The following is a 14,748-nucleotide window of genomic DNA, read 5'->3' on the forward strand; positions in this document are numbered from 1 at the left end:
GGGTTCTCTCGTGTAGAATAGAACAGGGGTTCTCTCATGTAGAATAGAACAGGGGTTCTCTCGTGTAGAATAGAACAGGGGTTCTCTCATGTAGAATAGAACAGGGGTTCTCTCATGTAGAATAGAACAGGGGTTCTCTCGTGTAGAATAGAACAGGGGTTCTCTCGTGTAGAATAGAACAGGGGTTCTCTCATGTAGAATAGAACAGGGGTTGTCTCGTGTAGAATAGAACAGGGGTTCTCTCATGTAGAATAGAACAGGGGTTCTCTCATGTAGAATAGAACAGGGGTTCTCTCATGTAGAATAGAACAGGGGTTCTCTCGTGTAGAATAGAACAGGGGTTGTCTCGTGTAGAATAGAACAGGGGTTCTCTCATGTAGAATAGAACAGGGGTTCTCTCATGTAGAATAGAACAGGGGTTGTCTCGTGTAGAATAGAACAGGGGTTCTCTCATGTAGAATAGAACAGGGGTTCTCTCGTGTAGAATAGAACAGGGGTTCTCTCGTGTAGAATAGAACAGGGGTTCTCTCGTGTAGAATAGAACAGGGGTTCTCTCGTGTAGAATAGAACAGGGGTTCTCTCGTGTAGAATAGAACAGGGGTTCTCTCGTGTAGAATAGAACAGGGGTTCTCTCGTGTAGAATAGAACAGGGGTTCTCTCGTGTAGAATAGAACAGGGGTTCTCTCGTGTAGAATAGAACAGGGGTTGTCTCGTGTAGAATAGAACAGGGGTTCTCTCGTGTAGAATAGAACAGGGGTTCTCTCGTGTAGAATAGAACAGGGGTTCTCTCGTGTAGAATAGAACAGGGGTTCTCTCGTGTAGAATAGAACAGGGGTTCTCTCATGTAGAATAGAACAGGGGTTGTCTCGTGTAGAATAGAACAGGGGTTCTCTCATGTAGAATAGAACAGGGGTTCTCTCATGTAGAATAGAACAGGGGTTCTCTCGTGTAGAATAGAACAGGGGTTCTCTCATGTAGAATAGAACAGGGGTTCTCTCATGTAGAATAGAACAGGGGTTCTCTCGTGTAGAATAGAAGAGGGGTTCTCTCATGTAGAATATAACAGGGGTTCCCTCGTGTAGAATAGAACAGGGGTTCTCTCGTGTAGAATAGAAGAGGGGTTCTCTCGTGTAGAATAGAAGAGGGGTTCTCTCATGTAGAATATAACAGGGGTTCCCTCGTGTAGAATAGAACAGGGGTTCTCTCGTGTAGAATAGAACAGGGGTTCTCTCATGTAGAATAGAACAGGGGTTGTCTCGTGTAGAATAGAAGAGGGGTTCTCTCATGTAGAATATAACAGGGGTTCCCTCGTGTAGAATAGAACAGGGGTTCTCTCGTGTAGAATAGAACAGGGGTTCTCTCGTGTAGAATAGAACAGGGGTTCTCTCATGTAGAATAGGGGTTGTCTCGTGTAGAATAGAAGAGGGGTTCTCTCATGTAGAATATAACAGGGGTTCCCTCGTGTAGAATAGAACAGGGGTTCTCTCGTGTAGAATAGAAGAGGGGTTCTCTCGTGTAGAATAGAAGAGGGGTTCTCTCATGTAGAATATAACAGGGGTTCCCTCGTTTAGAATAGAACAGGGGTTCTCTCGTGTAGAATAGAACAGGGGTTCTCTCGTGTAGAATAGAACAGGGGTTCTCTCGTGTAGAATAGAACAGGGGTTCTCTCGTGTAGAATATAACAGGGGTTCTCTCGTGTAGAATAGAACAGGGGTTCTCTCGTGTAGAATAGAACAGGGGTTCTCTCGTGTAGAATAGAACAAATCAAATCAAATTTATTTATATAGCCCTTCGTACATCAGCTGATATCTCAAAGTGCTGTACAGAAACCCAGCCTAAAACCCCAAACAGCAAACAATGCAGGTGTAAAAGCACGGTGGCTAGGAAAAACTCCCTAGAAAGGCCAAAACCTAGGAAGAAACCTAGAGAGGAACCGGGCTATGTGGGGTGGCCAGTCCTCTTCTGGCTGTGCCGGGTAGAGATTATAACAGAACATGACCAAGATGTTCAAATGTTCATAAATGACCAGCATGGTCGAATAATAATAAGGCAGAACAGTTGAAACTGGAGCAGCAGCACAGTCAGGTGGACTGGGGACAGCAAGGAGCCATCATGTCAGGTAGTCCTGGGGCACGGTCCTAGGGCTCAGGTCCCAGGGGTTCTCTCGTGTAGAATAGAACAGGGGTTCTCTCGTGTAGAATAGAACAGGGGTTCTCTCATGTAGAATAGAACAGGGGTTGTCTCGTGTAGAATAGAACAGGGGTTCTCTCGTGTAGAATAGAAGAGGGGTTCTCTCGTGTAGAATATAACAGGGGTTCTCTCGTGTAGAATAGAACAGGGGTTCTCTCATGTAGAATATAACAGGGGTTCCCTCGTGTAGAATAGAACAGGGGTTCTCTCGTGTAGAATAGAACAGGGGTTCTCTCGTGTAGAATAGAACAGGGGTTCTCTCATGTAGAATAGAACAGGGGATCTCTCGTGTAGAATAGAACAGGGGTTCTCAAACGTTTTGGGGCCAGGGACCACTTTATGTGACAGCAAAATTCATCAGGGACCCTCCCCCCCCCTCCTCAAAATAGGAACACAACTGGAATTAAATTAAATAAATAACAATATATAAAATACAAGGACTTTTACTAGGACTTTGACCGTGCGTGGACGGACAAACCAAGTCTCAGGCCCTGGGAAGGAGCATTTTAAAGCCTCTTGGCATCGAAGAGAAAATGGAGCACATTTCTACACATTTTGTCAATGGGGCAGAGAGATGTTGTTGTTGTTGTTGTTGTTGCAGCTTTAAATCTAATATCCTGCAATTCTACACATTGTGTCATGAGGCAGAGAGAACATTTAGCAGTTTTAATTACAGTACATTTATGTTATTAAAAAAATAAAATAAATGGGGAATACACGTATTGAGTTGAAAATGGATCATTGTTGGAATAGTGTAGATACCAATATCCCAGTGAGCCTCCAGGGCCATGTTGCCTAGGGTTAAGAACATACATTGTAGATTCATAATATGACATTGTATTGCATTACACTCCATACAACCTATTTCACGAATTCCTCAACCAAAATTAGTTTAATCTATTATTGTTAGTAATATTCATAAGAGATCTGGCCCATACCTCCTCTTTGTTGGAGCTCAGGCTGAGCACAGCCAATGGGCTGCTAGGAGAGCTGCTGGTTGCAGGCTGGAGCTCGGGGGCGGATCCGGAGTGAGGTGAGGGGGAGGCGCCCAGCGTCTGATTGGTCAGTTTGTTCCCCACGGTGGAGGAGAGGTAGTGTTTAACCTGCTGTCTCTGGGAGGCCTGGAGGTGGTACTTAGTGGGGTTCTCCAGGTAGGTCTGAACCTATAGGAGAGAGAGACACACTGGGGTTAGTTAGAGAGACAATGTAATACAGTATCTGCAACATCTCCCACTTCGATTTAAAACGTTAAAACAAAAGCAAACCCAGGCCCCCCAAACCCAGTCCTCCTCAAACCTCCCCAATCCCAGTCCTCCTCAAACCTCCCCAATCCCAGTCCTCCTCAAACCTCCCCAATCCCAGTCCTCCTCAAACCTCCCCAAACCCAGTCCTCCCCGAACCCAGTCCTCCCCGAACCCGGTCCTCCCCAAACCCAGTCCCCCGAACCCAGTCCTCCCGAACCCAGTCCTCCCCGAACCCAGTCCTCCCCAAACCCAGTCCTCCCCAAACTCAGTCCTCCCCAAACCCAGTCCTCCCCAAACCCAGTCCTCCACAAACCCAGCCCTCCCAAAACCCAGCCCTCCCCAAACCCCAGCCCTCCCCAAACCCAGCCCTCAAGACCAGCCCTCCTCAAAACCAGCCCTCCTCAAGACCAACCCTCCTCAAGCCCAGCCCTCCTCAAGACCAGCCCTCCTCAAGACCAGCCCTCCTCAAGACCAACCCTCCTCAAGACCAGCCCTCCTCAAGACCAACCCTCCTCAAGACCAGCCCTCCTCAAGACCAGCCCTCCTCAAGACCAGCCCTCCCCAAACCCAACCCTCCTCAAGACCAGCCCTCCCCAAACCCAGCCCTCCTCAAGACCAGCCCTCCTCAAGGCCAGCCCTCCTCAAGCCCAGCCCTCCTCAAGACCAGCCCTCCTCAAGACCAGCCCTCCTCAAGACCAGCCCTCCTCAAGACCAGCCCTCCTCAAGACCAGCCCTCCTCAAGACCAGCCCTCCACAAACGCAGCCCTCCTCAAGAACCGGCCCTCCTCAAGACCAGCCCTCCTCAAGACCAGCCCTCCCCAAACCCAGCCCTCCTCAAGACCAGCCCTCCTCAAGACCAGCCCTCCTCAAGACCAGCCCTCCTCAAGACCAACCCTCCTCAAACCCAGCCCTCCTCAAGGCCAGCCCTCCTCAAGCCCTCCAGATGATGTATTGACAGTAGATGTAGGGAAACAGGGTGAAAGGGTTGTGATTCATACCCATGTTGCTGATGGTCTATGTGTTTGGGGGACTGCAGGACTCCTGCACTATAGTATCTAATTATTATCATGTCCGCAATTCTGGAACGCTCCAACTGTCATTTCTTTGACACACAACCAGACCAGATGTTTCTAGTGAATTGCAAACCCAACAGCCCTCCGAGAGTTTCAGGAAAGTAATGACCTTACCTTGAGGACCTCCACAGGAACCTGAACAAGGGGTGGTCATATGACCTTACCTCGAGGACTACCACAGGAACCTGAGTATGGGGTGGTCATATGACCTTACCTTGAGGACCTCCACAGGAACCTGAACAAGGGGTGGTCATATGACCTTACCTCGAGGACCTCCACAGGAACCTGAGTATGGGGTGGTCATATGACCTTACCTCGAGGACTACCACAGGAACCTGAGTATGGGGTGGTCATATGACCTTACCTTGAGGACCTCCACAGGAACCTGAACAGGGGGTGGTCATATGACCTTACCTCGAGGACTACCACAGGAACCTGAGTATGGGGTGGTCATATGACCTTACCTTGAGGACCTCCACAGGAACCTGAACAGGGGGTGGTCATATGACCTTACCTCGAGGACTACCACAGGAACCTGAGTATGGGGTGGTCATATGACCTTACCTCGAGGACTACCACAGGAACCTGAGTATGGGGTGGTCATATGACCTTACCTTGAGGACCTCCACAGGAACCTGAACAGGGGGTGGTCATATGACCTTACCTTGAGGACCTCCACAGGAACCTGGGCAGGGGGTGGTCGGGCTTCGGTATGCTCTGGGGCCATGGAGATGGCTGGGGAGGAGTCGGTGGTGTGTAACTGAGCCGAGGAGACCTGCTGCTGGGCCTCTCTCCTCTCCTGGTCCCTGGCCTGCTGGCGCATCAGCTCCTGCCTCATCAACACCCGAGACGTCATCACTGAGCTGGTGGAAGGACACGCCGTATCAGAGGGGGGTGAAGACAGGCTGCAGGCGGAGAGAAGGGGGACAGAGTCAGGTCACCTTAAAAAACACAAATGTTAAAACAGGCTACAGGGGCAGACCATGAAGGACGGAGTCAGGTCAGTTTAAAACCATCTACAGGGCATTCGGAAAGTATTCAGACCCCTTCCCTTTCTCCACATTTTGTTAAGTTACAGCCTTGTTCTAAAATGGATGAAATAAAATGTTTTCCTCATCAATCTACACACAATACATTATAATGGTAAAGCAAAACCAGGTTTTTAGAAATGTTTGCTAATTTAAAATAAAATAAAAACATAAATACCTTACTTAAAAAGGTATTCGGACCCTTTGCTATGAGACTCGAAATTAAGCTCAGGTGCATCTTGTTTCCATTGATCATCCTTGAGATGTTTTGACAACTTGGAGTCCGCCTGTGGTAAATTCAATTGAAAGTCCCCAAGAACACAGTCGCCTCCATCAGTCTTAAATGGAAGAAGTTTGGAACCACCAAGACTCTTCCTAGATCTGGCCACCCGGCCAAACTGAGCAATCGAGGGATAAGGGCATTGGTCAGGCAGGTGACCAAGAACCCGATGGTCACTCTGACAGAGCTCCAGAGATCCTCTGTGGCGATGTGAGAAACTTCCAGAAGAACAACCATGTCTGCAGCACTCCACCAATCAGGCCTTTTGATAGAGTGACCAGATGGAAGCCACTCCTCTGTAAAAAGGCACGACAGCAAGAAACAAGATTATCTGGTCTGATGAAACCAAGATTGAACTCTTTGGCCTGAATGCCAAGCATCACGTCTTACGGTGAAGCATGGTGGTGGCAGCATCATGCTGTGGGGATGTTTTTCAGTGGCAGGGACTGGGAGACTAGTCAGGATCGAGGGAAAGATGAACGAAGCAAAGTACAGTGACAATGACCCTAAGCACACAGCCAAGACAACGCAGGAGTGGCTTTGGGAAAAAGTCTCTGAATGTCCTTGAGTGGGCCAGCCAGAGCCCGGACTTGAACCCGATCGAACATCTCTGGAGAGCCCTGAAAATAGCTGTGCAGCAACGCTCCCCATCCAACCTGACAGAGCTTGAGAGGATCTGCAGAGAAGAATGGGAGAAACTCCCCAAATACAGGTATGCCAAGCTTGTAGCATCATACCCAAGAAGACTGGAGGCTGTAATCACTGCCAAAGGTGCTTCAACAAAGTACTGAATAAAGGGTCTGAATAAATGTGATTTTCAGTTTTTTATTTTGAATAAATTTGCGAAAATTTCTACAAACCTGTTTTTGTTTTGTCATTATAGGATATTGTGATGTCATTATAGGGTATTGTGATGTCATTATAGGGTATTGTGATGTCATTATAGGGTATTGTGATGTCATTATAGGGTATTGTGATGTCATTATAGGATATTGTGTATAGATTGACGAGGGGGAAAAAACTATGTAATACATTTTAGAATAAGGCTGCAACGTAACACAATGTGGAAAAGTCAAATCACATTGTTATTTGTCACATACACATGGTTAGCAGATGTTAATGCGAGTGTAGCGAAATGCTTGTGCTTCTAGTTCCGACAATGCAGTAATAACCAACGAATGATCTAGCTAACAATTCCACAACTACTACCTTATACACACAAGTGTAAAGGGATAAAAAGTGAAAGGGTCTGAATCAATTCCGAAAGTAATGTATTTGTAGCTGTCGTGTAGTTTGTGATGTATTTATAGCTGTCGTGTAGTTTGTGATGTATTTATAGTTGTCGTGTAGTTTGTGATGTATTTATAGCTGTCGTGTAGTTTGGGATGTATTTATAGCTGTCGTGTAGTTTGTGATGTATTTATAGCTGTCGTGTATTTTGTGATGTATTTATAGCTGTCGTGTATTTTGTGATGTATTTATAGCTGTCGTGTAGTTTGTGGTGTATTTATAGATGTCGTGTAATTTATAGCTGTCGTGTAGTTTGTGATGTATTTATAGCTGTCGTGTATTTTGTGATGTATTTATAGCTGTCGTGTATTTTGTGATGTATTTATAGCTGTCGTGTATTTTGTGATGTATTTATAGCTGTCGTGTATTTTGTGATGTATTTATAGCTGTCGTGTAGTTTGTAATGTATTTATAGCTGTCGTGTAGTTTGTGATGTATTTATAGTTGTCGTGTAGTTTGGGATGTATTTATAGTTGTCGTGTAGTTTGTGATGTATTTATAGCTGTCGTGTAGTTTGTGATGTATTTATAGCTGTCGTGTAGTTTGTGATGTATTTATAGTTGTCGTGTAGTTTGTGATGTATTTATAGTTGTCGTGTAGTTTGTGATGTATTTATAGTTGTCGTGTAGTTTGTGATGTATTTATAGCTGTCGTGTAGTTTGTAATGTATTTATAGTTGTCGTGTAGTTTGTGATGTATTTATAGCTGTCGTGTAGTTTGTGATGTATTTATAGCTGTCGTGTAGTTTGTGATGTATTTATAGCTGTCGTGTAGTTTGTGATGTATTTATAGCTGTCGTGTATTTTGTGATGTATTTATAGCTGTCGTGTAGTTTGTGGTGTATTTATAGCTGTCATGTAATTTATAGCTGTCGTGTAGTTTGTGATGTATTTATAGTTGTCGTGTAGTTTGTGATGTATTTATAGCTGTCGTGTAGTTTGTAATGTATTTATAGCTGTCGTGTAGTTTGTGATGTATTTATAGCTGTCGTGTAGTTTGTGATGTATTTATAGCTGTCGTGTAGTTTGTGATGTATTTATAGCTGTAGTGTAGTTTGTGATGTATTTATAGCTGTCGTGTAGTTTGTAATGTATTTATAGCTGTCGTGTAGTTTGTGATGTATTTATAGCTGTCGTGTAGTTTGTGATGTATTTATAGCTGTCGTGTATTTTGTGATGTATTTATAGCTGTCGTGTATTTTGTGATGTATTTATAGCTGTCGTGTAGTTTGTGGTGTATTTATAGCTGTCATGTAATTTATAGCTGTCGTGTAGTTTGTGATGTATTTATAGTTGTCGTGTAGTTTGTGATGTATTTATAGCTGTCGTGTAGTTTGTAATGTATTTATAGCTGTCGTGTAGTTTGTGATGTATTTATAGCTGTCGTGTAGTTTGTGATGTATTTATAGCTGTCGTGTAGTTTGTGATGTATTTATAGCTGTCGTGTAGTTTGTGATGTATTTATAGCTGTCGTGTAGTTTGTAATGTATTTATAGCTGTCGTGTAGTTTGTAATGTATTTATAGCTGTCGTGTAGTTTGTGATGTATTTATAGTTGTCATGTAGTTTGTGATGTATTTATAGTTGTCGTGTAGTTTGTGATGTATTTATAGTTGTCGTGTAGTTTGTGATGTATTTATAGCTGTCGTGTAGTTTGTAATGTATTTATAGCTGTCGTGTAGTTTGTGATGTATTTATAGTTGTCGTGTAGTTTGGGATGTATTTATAGCTGTCGTGTAGTTTGTAATGTATTTATAGCTGTCGTGTAGTTTGTGATGTATTTATAGTTGTCGTGTAGTTTGGGATGTATTTATAGCTGTCGTGTAGTTTGTGATGTATTTATAGTTGTCGTGTATTTTGTGATGTATTTATAGCTGTCGTGTAGTTTGTGATGTATTTATAGCTGTCGTGTAGTTTGTGATGTATTTATAGCTGTCGTGTAGTTTGTATATTTTTGTTCTATTGATGTAATTTGTTCTGTTCTCAGGGCACCATTGTATATTAGGCAGTGGTCTCAATTGGGTTGCCCTGAATAAATAAAAGTTCATTTAAATAAACAAGACCTGTCAGTCTCCTTGATAAAGAGGCAGACCTCAGCGATAAATGGAAGTGATGATATTATGTAGTTACAACAATTACAACAATATGTAGCAAAGGTCAAAGTTCAGACTTCTTGTTACATAAGAACAGATACATTATAGAAGAAGACTGTTTACACAAGACAGAGATGACTGAAAGAACAGAAGACTGTTTACACAAGAGAGACGACTGAACGTACAGAAGACTGTTTTCACAAGACAGAGACGACTGAACGAACAGAAGACTGTTTACACAAGACAGAGACGACTGAAAGAACAGAAGACTGTTTACACAAGACAGAGACGACTGAACGTACAGAAGACTGTTTACACAAGACAGAGAGGACTGAAAGAACAGAAGACTGTTTACACAAGACAGAGAGGACTGAAAGAACAGAAGACTGTTTACACAAGACAGAGACGACTGAAAGAACAGAAGACTGTTTACACAAGACAGAGACGTCACTGAACGAACAGAAGACTGTTTACACAAGACAGAGACGACTGAACGAACAGAAGACTGTTTACACAAGACAGAGACGACTGAACGTACAGAAGACTGTTTACACAAGACAGAGATGTCTGAACTTACAGAAGACTGTTTACGCAAGACAGAGAGGACTGAAAGAACAGAAGACTGTTTACACAAGACAGAGAGGACTGAAAGAACAGAAGACTGTTTACACAAGACAGAGACAAGACTGAACGTAACAAAGACTGTTTACACAAGACAGAGACGACTGAAAGAACAGAAGACTGTTTACACAAGACAGAGACGACTGAACGTACAGAAGACTGTTTACACAAGACAGAGAGGACTGAAAGAACAGAAGACTGTTTACACAAGACAGAGAGGACTGAAAGAACAGAAGACTGTTTACACAAGACTCTGTGGTCACATGTAGATACATTTCCATTCAGAGAAATAACAGCTCATGACTCACTCACTGGGAAGCACCTGGATCTGAACTAAAGAAAGCCAACACACTAAACCCTAGTACCCTTACACAGGCGATATGTCTACCTTACAAATCAAGTTGTAGAAACATCTTCCTTGCTCAATTTCTCGAAAACCTGTTTTCGCTTTCAATTGTGGGGTATTGTGTGTAGATTGATGAGGAAATAAAAGTATTTAATCCATTTTAGAACAAGGCTGTAACGTAACAAAATGTGGAAAACAGTCAAGAGGTCTGAATACTTTACGAATAATATATATATTAATTATTATTATTTTATTTTATTTTTTTATCCACGGGACTACAAAAAGGGGAGTTGCCTATTCCTTCACTAAACAGTCAGAAATTCCCACAATATCCTGCATATACATTTGTATATGTCTCCAGACATCCTAACCCCCCAGTAAACATAATCTCCCTAGGGCGGTACCAAATGCTGCCCAGTCACTCACTGGGAAGCCCCTGGATAGAGGAGACAAGGGGATCAGAATTACAAATTCACGTTACCCAACACCCTACCTCCTCCACACTGGGGAGGGATCTCCCAGTCATAATTTCCCACAACATGATCACGCTAGAAATACCATTGACTATCTAAAGGTTTTGTGTCTAAGTCTAAGTTAAAGATCAACATTACTGTCTAATTTGTAAGTCGCTCTGGATAAGAGCGTCTGCTAAATGACTTAAATGTAATGTAAATGTAAAGTTGTGAAAGTAAGTTACGACTGTAACCTTCAACAAATGAACACAACCTCTCCACAGTGGATGTGAAGATATCTCATATTTGGTTATATACTGTTCGTGATACTAATACTATACACACATTCACATGCTGAGTCACTGGTGAATACACTGTGGAAACTCCCAGGGTACTGACTGACTGAGACTGGAAATCACAGCAGTAACCTGATGCCCAGCTTCACACACATACATGCACACAAACACAGAGAGAAAGAGAGAGAGAAAGAGAGACAGAGAGACAGAGAGACAGAGAGACAGACAGACAGACAGACAGACAGACAGACAGACAGACAGACAGACAGACAGACAGACAGACAGAGAGGGGGAGAGTGAGAGACAGACATATAGAGAGAGAGGGGGAGAGTGAGAGAAAGACAGAGAGTGAGAGAGGGAGAAGACAGCGAGAGACAGAGAGGGGGGAGGAGAGACAGACATATAGAGAGAGAGGGGGAGAGGTGAGACAGACAGAGAGAGAGAGGGGGAGAGACAGACAGGCAAACAGACAAAGAGACAGACAAATAGTGAGAGACATAAGGTGAATGCACCAATTTGTAAGTCGCTCAGATAAGAGCGTCTGCTAAATGACTTAAATGTAAAGAGACAGACAGACAGACAGACAGACAGACAGACAGACAGACAGACAGACAGACAGACAGACAGACAGACAGACAGACAGACAGACAGACAGACAGACAGACAGACAGACAACAGACAGACAGACAGGTCAGTAACAGACAACTACAGACAGTAACAGACAGACAGACAGACAGACAGACAGACTACAGACAGACAGACAGACAGACAGACAGACAGACAGATCAGTAACAGACAGACAGACAGACAGACAGACAGGACAGACAGACAGACAGTAACACAGACAGACAGACAGACAGACAGACAGACAGACAGACAGACAACACAGACAGACAGACAGGACAGAAGACAACTACAGACAGACAGACAGACAGACAGACAGACAGACAGACAGACAGACAGACAGACAGACAGACAGACAGACAGACAGACAGACAGACAGACAGACAGACAGACAGACAGAGAGCGAGTGTGTGTGTGTACAACTACAGTGTGTGTGTGTGTGTGTGTGTGTGTGTGTGTGTGTGTGTGTGTATTCACCTCAGAGTGATGGGCTCGTTTACAGCTGGTAGAAGGTATCAGAGTCTGAAGAGAGGATGCTCTTGACCTCGATGTCCGCCTCTATCCCCGACTCAGGTAGGAGGGGCTCCACACTGGAAACAACTACAGGTCAGTGATATACAACTACAGGTCAGTAACATACAACTACAGGTCAGTAACATACAACTACAGGTCAGTAACATACAACTACAGGTCAGTAACATACAACTACAGGTCAGTAACATACAACTACAGGTCAGTAACATACAACTACAGGTCAGTAATATACAACTACAGGTCAGTAACATACAACTACAGGTCAGTAACATACAACTACAGGTCAGTAACATACAACTACAGGTCAGTAACATACAACTACAGGTCAGTAATATACAACTACAGGTCAGTAACATACAACTACAGGTCAGTAATATACAACTACAGGTCAGTAACATACAACTACAGGTCAGTAACATACAACTACAGATCAGTAATATACAACTACAGGTCAGTAACATACAACTACAGATCAGTAACATACAGGTCAGTAACATACAGGTCAGTAACATACAACTACAGGTCAGTAACATACAACTACAGGTCAGTAACATACAACTACAGGTCAGTAATATACAACTACAGGTCAGTAATATACAACTACAGGTCAGTAACATACAACTACAGATCAGTAATATACAACTACAGGTCAGTAACATACAACTACAGATCAGTAACATACAGGTCAGTAACATACAGGTCAGTAACATACAACTACAGATCAGTAACATACAACTACAGATCAGTAACATACAACTACAGGTCAGTAACATACAGGTCAGTAACATACAGGTCAGTAACATACAACTACAGATCAGTAACATACAACTACAGATCAGTAACATACAACTACAGGTCAGTAACATACAGGTCAGTAACATACAGGTCAGTAACATACAACTACAGGTCAGTAACATACAACTACAGATCAGTAACATACAACTACAGGTCAGTAACATACAACTACAGATCAGTAACATACAACTACAGGTCAGTAACATACAGGTCAGTAACATACAGGTCAGTAACATACAACTACAGGTCAGTAATATACAACTACAGGTCAGTGACATACAACTACAGGTCAGTAACATACAACTACAGATCAGTAACATACAACTACAGGTCAGTAATATACAACTACAGGTCAGTAACATACAGGTCAGTAATATACAACTACAGGTCAGTAATATACAACTACAGGTCAGTAACATACAGGTCAGTAATATACAGGTCAGTAACATACAACTACAGGTCAGTGATATACAACTACAGGTCAGTAACATACAACTACAGGTCAGTAACATACAACTACAGGTCAGTAATATACAACTACAGGTCAGTAATATACAACTACAGGTCAGTAACATACAGGTCAGTAACATACAGGTCAGTAACATACAACTACAGGTCAGTAATATACAACTACAGGTCAGTAATATACAACTACAGGTCAGTAATATACAACTACAGGTCAGCAATATACAACTACAGGTCAGTAATATACAACTACAGGTCAGTAATATACAACTACAGGTCAGTAATATACAACTACAGGTCAGTGATATACAACTACAGGTCAGTAATATACAACTACAGGTCAGTAACATACAACTACAGGTCAGTGATATACAACTACAGGTCAGTAATATACACCTACAGGTCAGTAACATACAACTACAGGTCAGTAATATACAACTACAGGTCAGTAACATACAACTACAGGTCAGTAATATACAACTACAGGTCAGTAACATACAACTACAGATCAGTAACATACAACTACAGATCAGTAACATACAACTACAGGTCAGTAACATACTTGCCAATTAGCACAAAACTGTTGGAATCATGGAAATAGAATTACTATTCTAATTAAATAGTTATAATATAATAGTGGGCACTTTGAATACAGTGTTGTTTGAGATGACAACGAATGAAAATGCCAGGGAGGAGTTATTGTGATGGTAGGAACTAAAGTGTTGATAAGTGTTTCCTAGGGGACCCTATAAGCTTTGGCTACATTGCATGTTTTCTCATAGCTACTTCATGTCGCTAACATATTCTTGCTCTGCAAATTCCTATTTGATTTAGAAGATATTGTTGCACAAACAACATGCTGATTTCGGTCTACACACCATCACTGGTATTATCAACCTGTATTAGCTAGCTGCGTTTGCTCTTACTCAGTCCATTTATTAGCTAGCTAGCTATTAGCATTAGCGGCTAACAATTAGCATCTCATAAGATTTAGGACAACTTGCTAAGAAAAGACAGACTCGCTGTTTGCTAATGCATGACACAAACCGATAGTGTCATTATAGAACGCTGGAGGATTTATATCGAGAAGCAAAGTGAAAACAGCATCGTTGCGTGTGCTGCATTATTGACCAGGCAGAGACTGAACGCAGGTGTCTGTGGTTGAGGAACATCAAATGCGCTCCTCGGGTGACAGGGGGCGTGGTTAGGTCTGTGTGGAAAGTGGCACCGAGAGAAAGCGCTGTAGATAGGTATAGGTAAAGGTAAAGTTAAAACCCAAACCGGTCCCTGCATCAACACCGGTATATCATAAAATATGGTATACTATCCACCACTAACCTCAGCTCAGATTTCAACATACTTGTGTTGAGAGTTGTAATGGTAGAATGGCTGCACAAAGTGCAATTCATTTGTCCTATT

At 42.9% G+C, this 14,748-nt stretch overlaps 1 protein-coding gene across 50 annotated transcripts in view; it reads right to left on the reverse strand.

Annotated features, from left to right (window-relative positions):
* Positions 1–14,748, reverse strand: part of tfe3a (transcription factor binding to IGHM enhancer 3a) — a 59,415-nt gene that overhangs the window by 38,460 nt on the left and 6,207 nt on the right. For all 50 annotated transcript variants that reach the window (XM_052484388.1, XM_052484368.1, XM_052484352.1 and 47 more), the window contains exons 2-4: positions 12,013–12,125; positions 5,172–5,412; positions 3,129–3,353 (exon numbers count right to left, since the gene is read on the reverse strand). In XM_052484388.1, the coding sequence (XP_052340348.1) occupies positions 3,129–3,353; positions 5,172–5,363 (417 nt within the window). In that variant the 5' untranslated portion in view covers positions 5,364–5,412; positions 12,013–12,125. The remainder of the gene's footprint in view (positions 1–3,128; positions 3,354–5,171; positions 5,413–12,012; positions 12,126–14,748) is intronic.

This window comes from Oncorhynchus keta, chromosome 28 (assembly GCF_023373465.1).
Source record: "Oncorhynchus keta strain PuntledgeMale-10-30-2019 chromosome 28, Oket_V2, whole genome shotgun sequence".
Taxonomy (NCBI): Eukaryota; Metazoa; Chordata; class Actinopteri; order Salmoniformes; family Salmonidae; genus Oncorhynchus; species Oncorhynchus keta.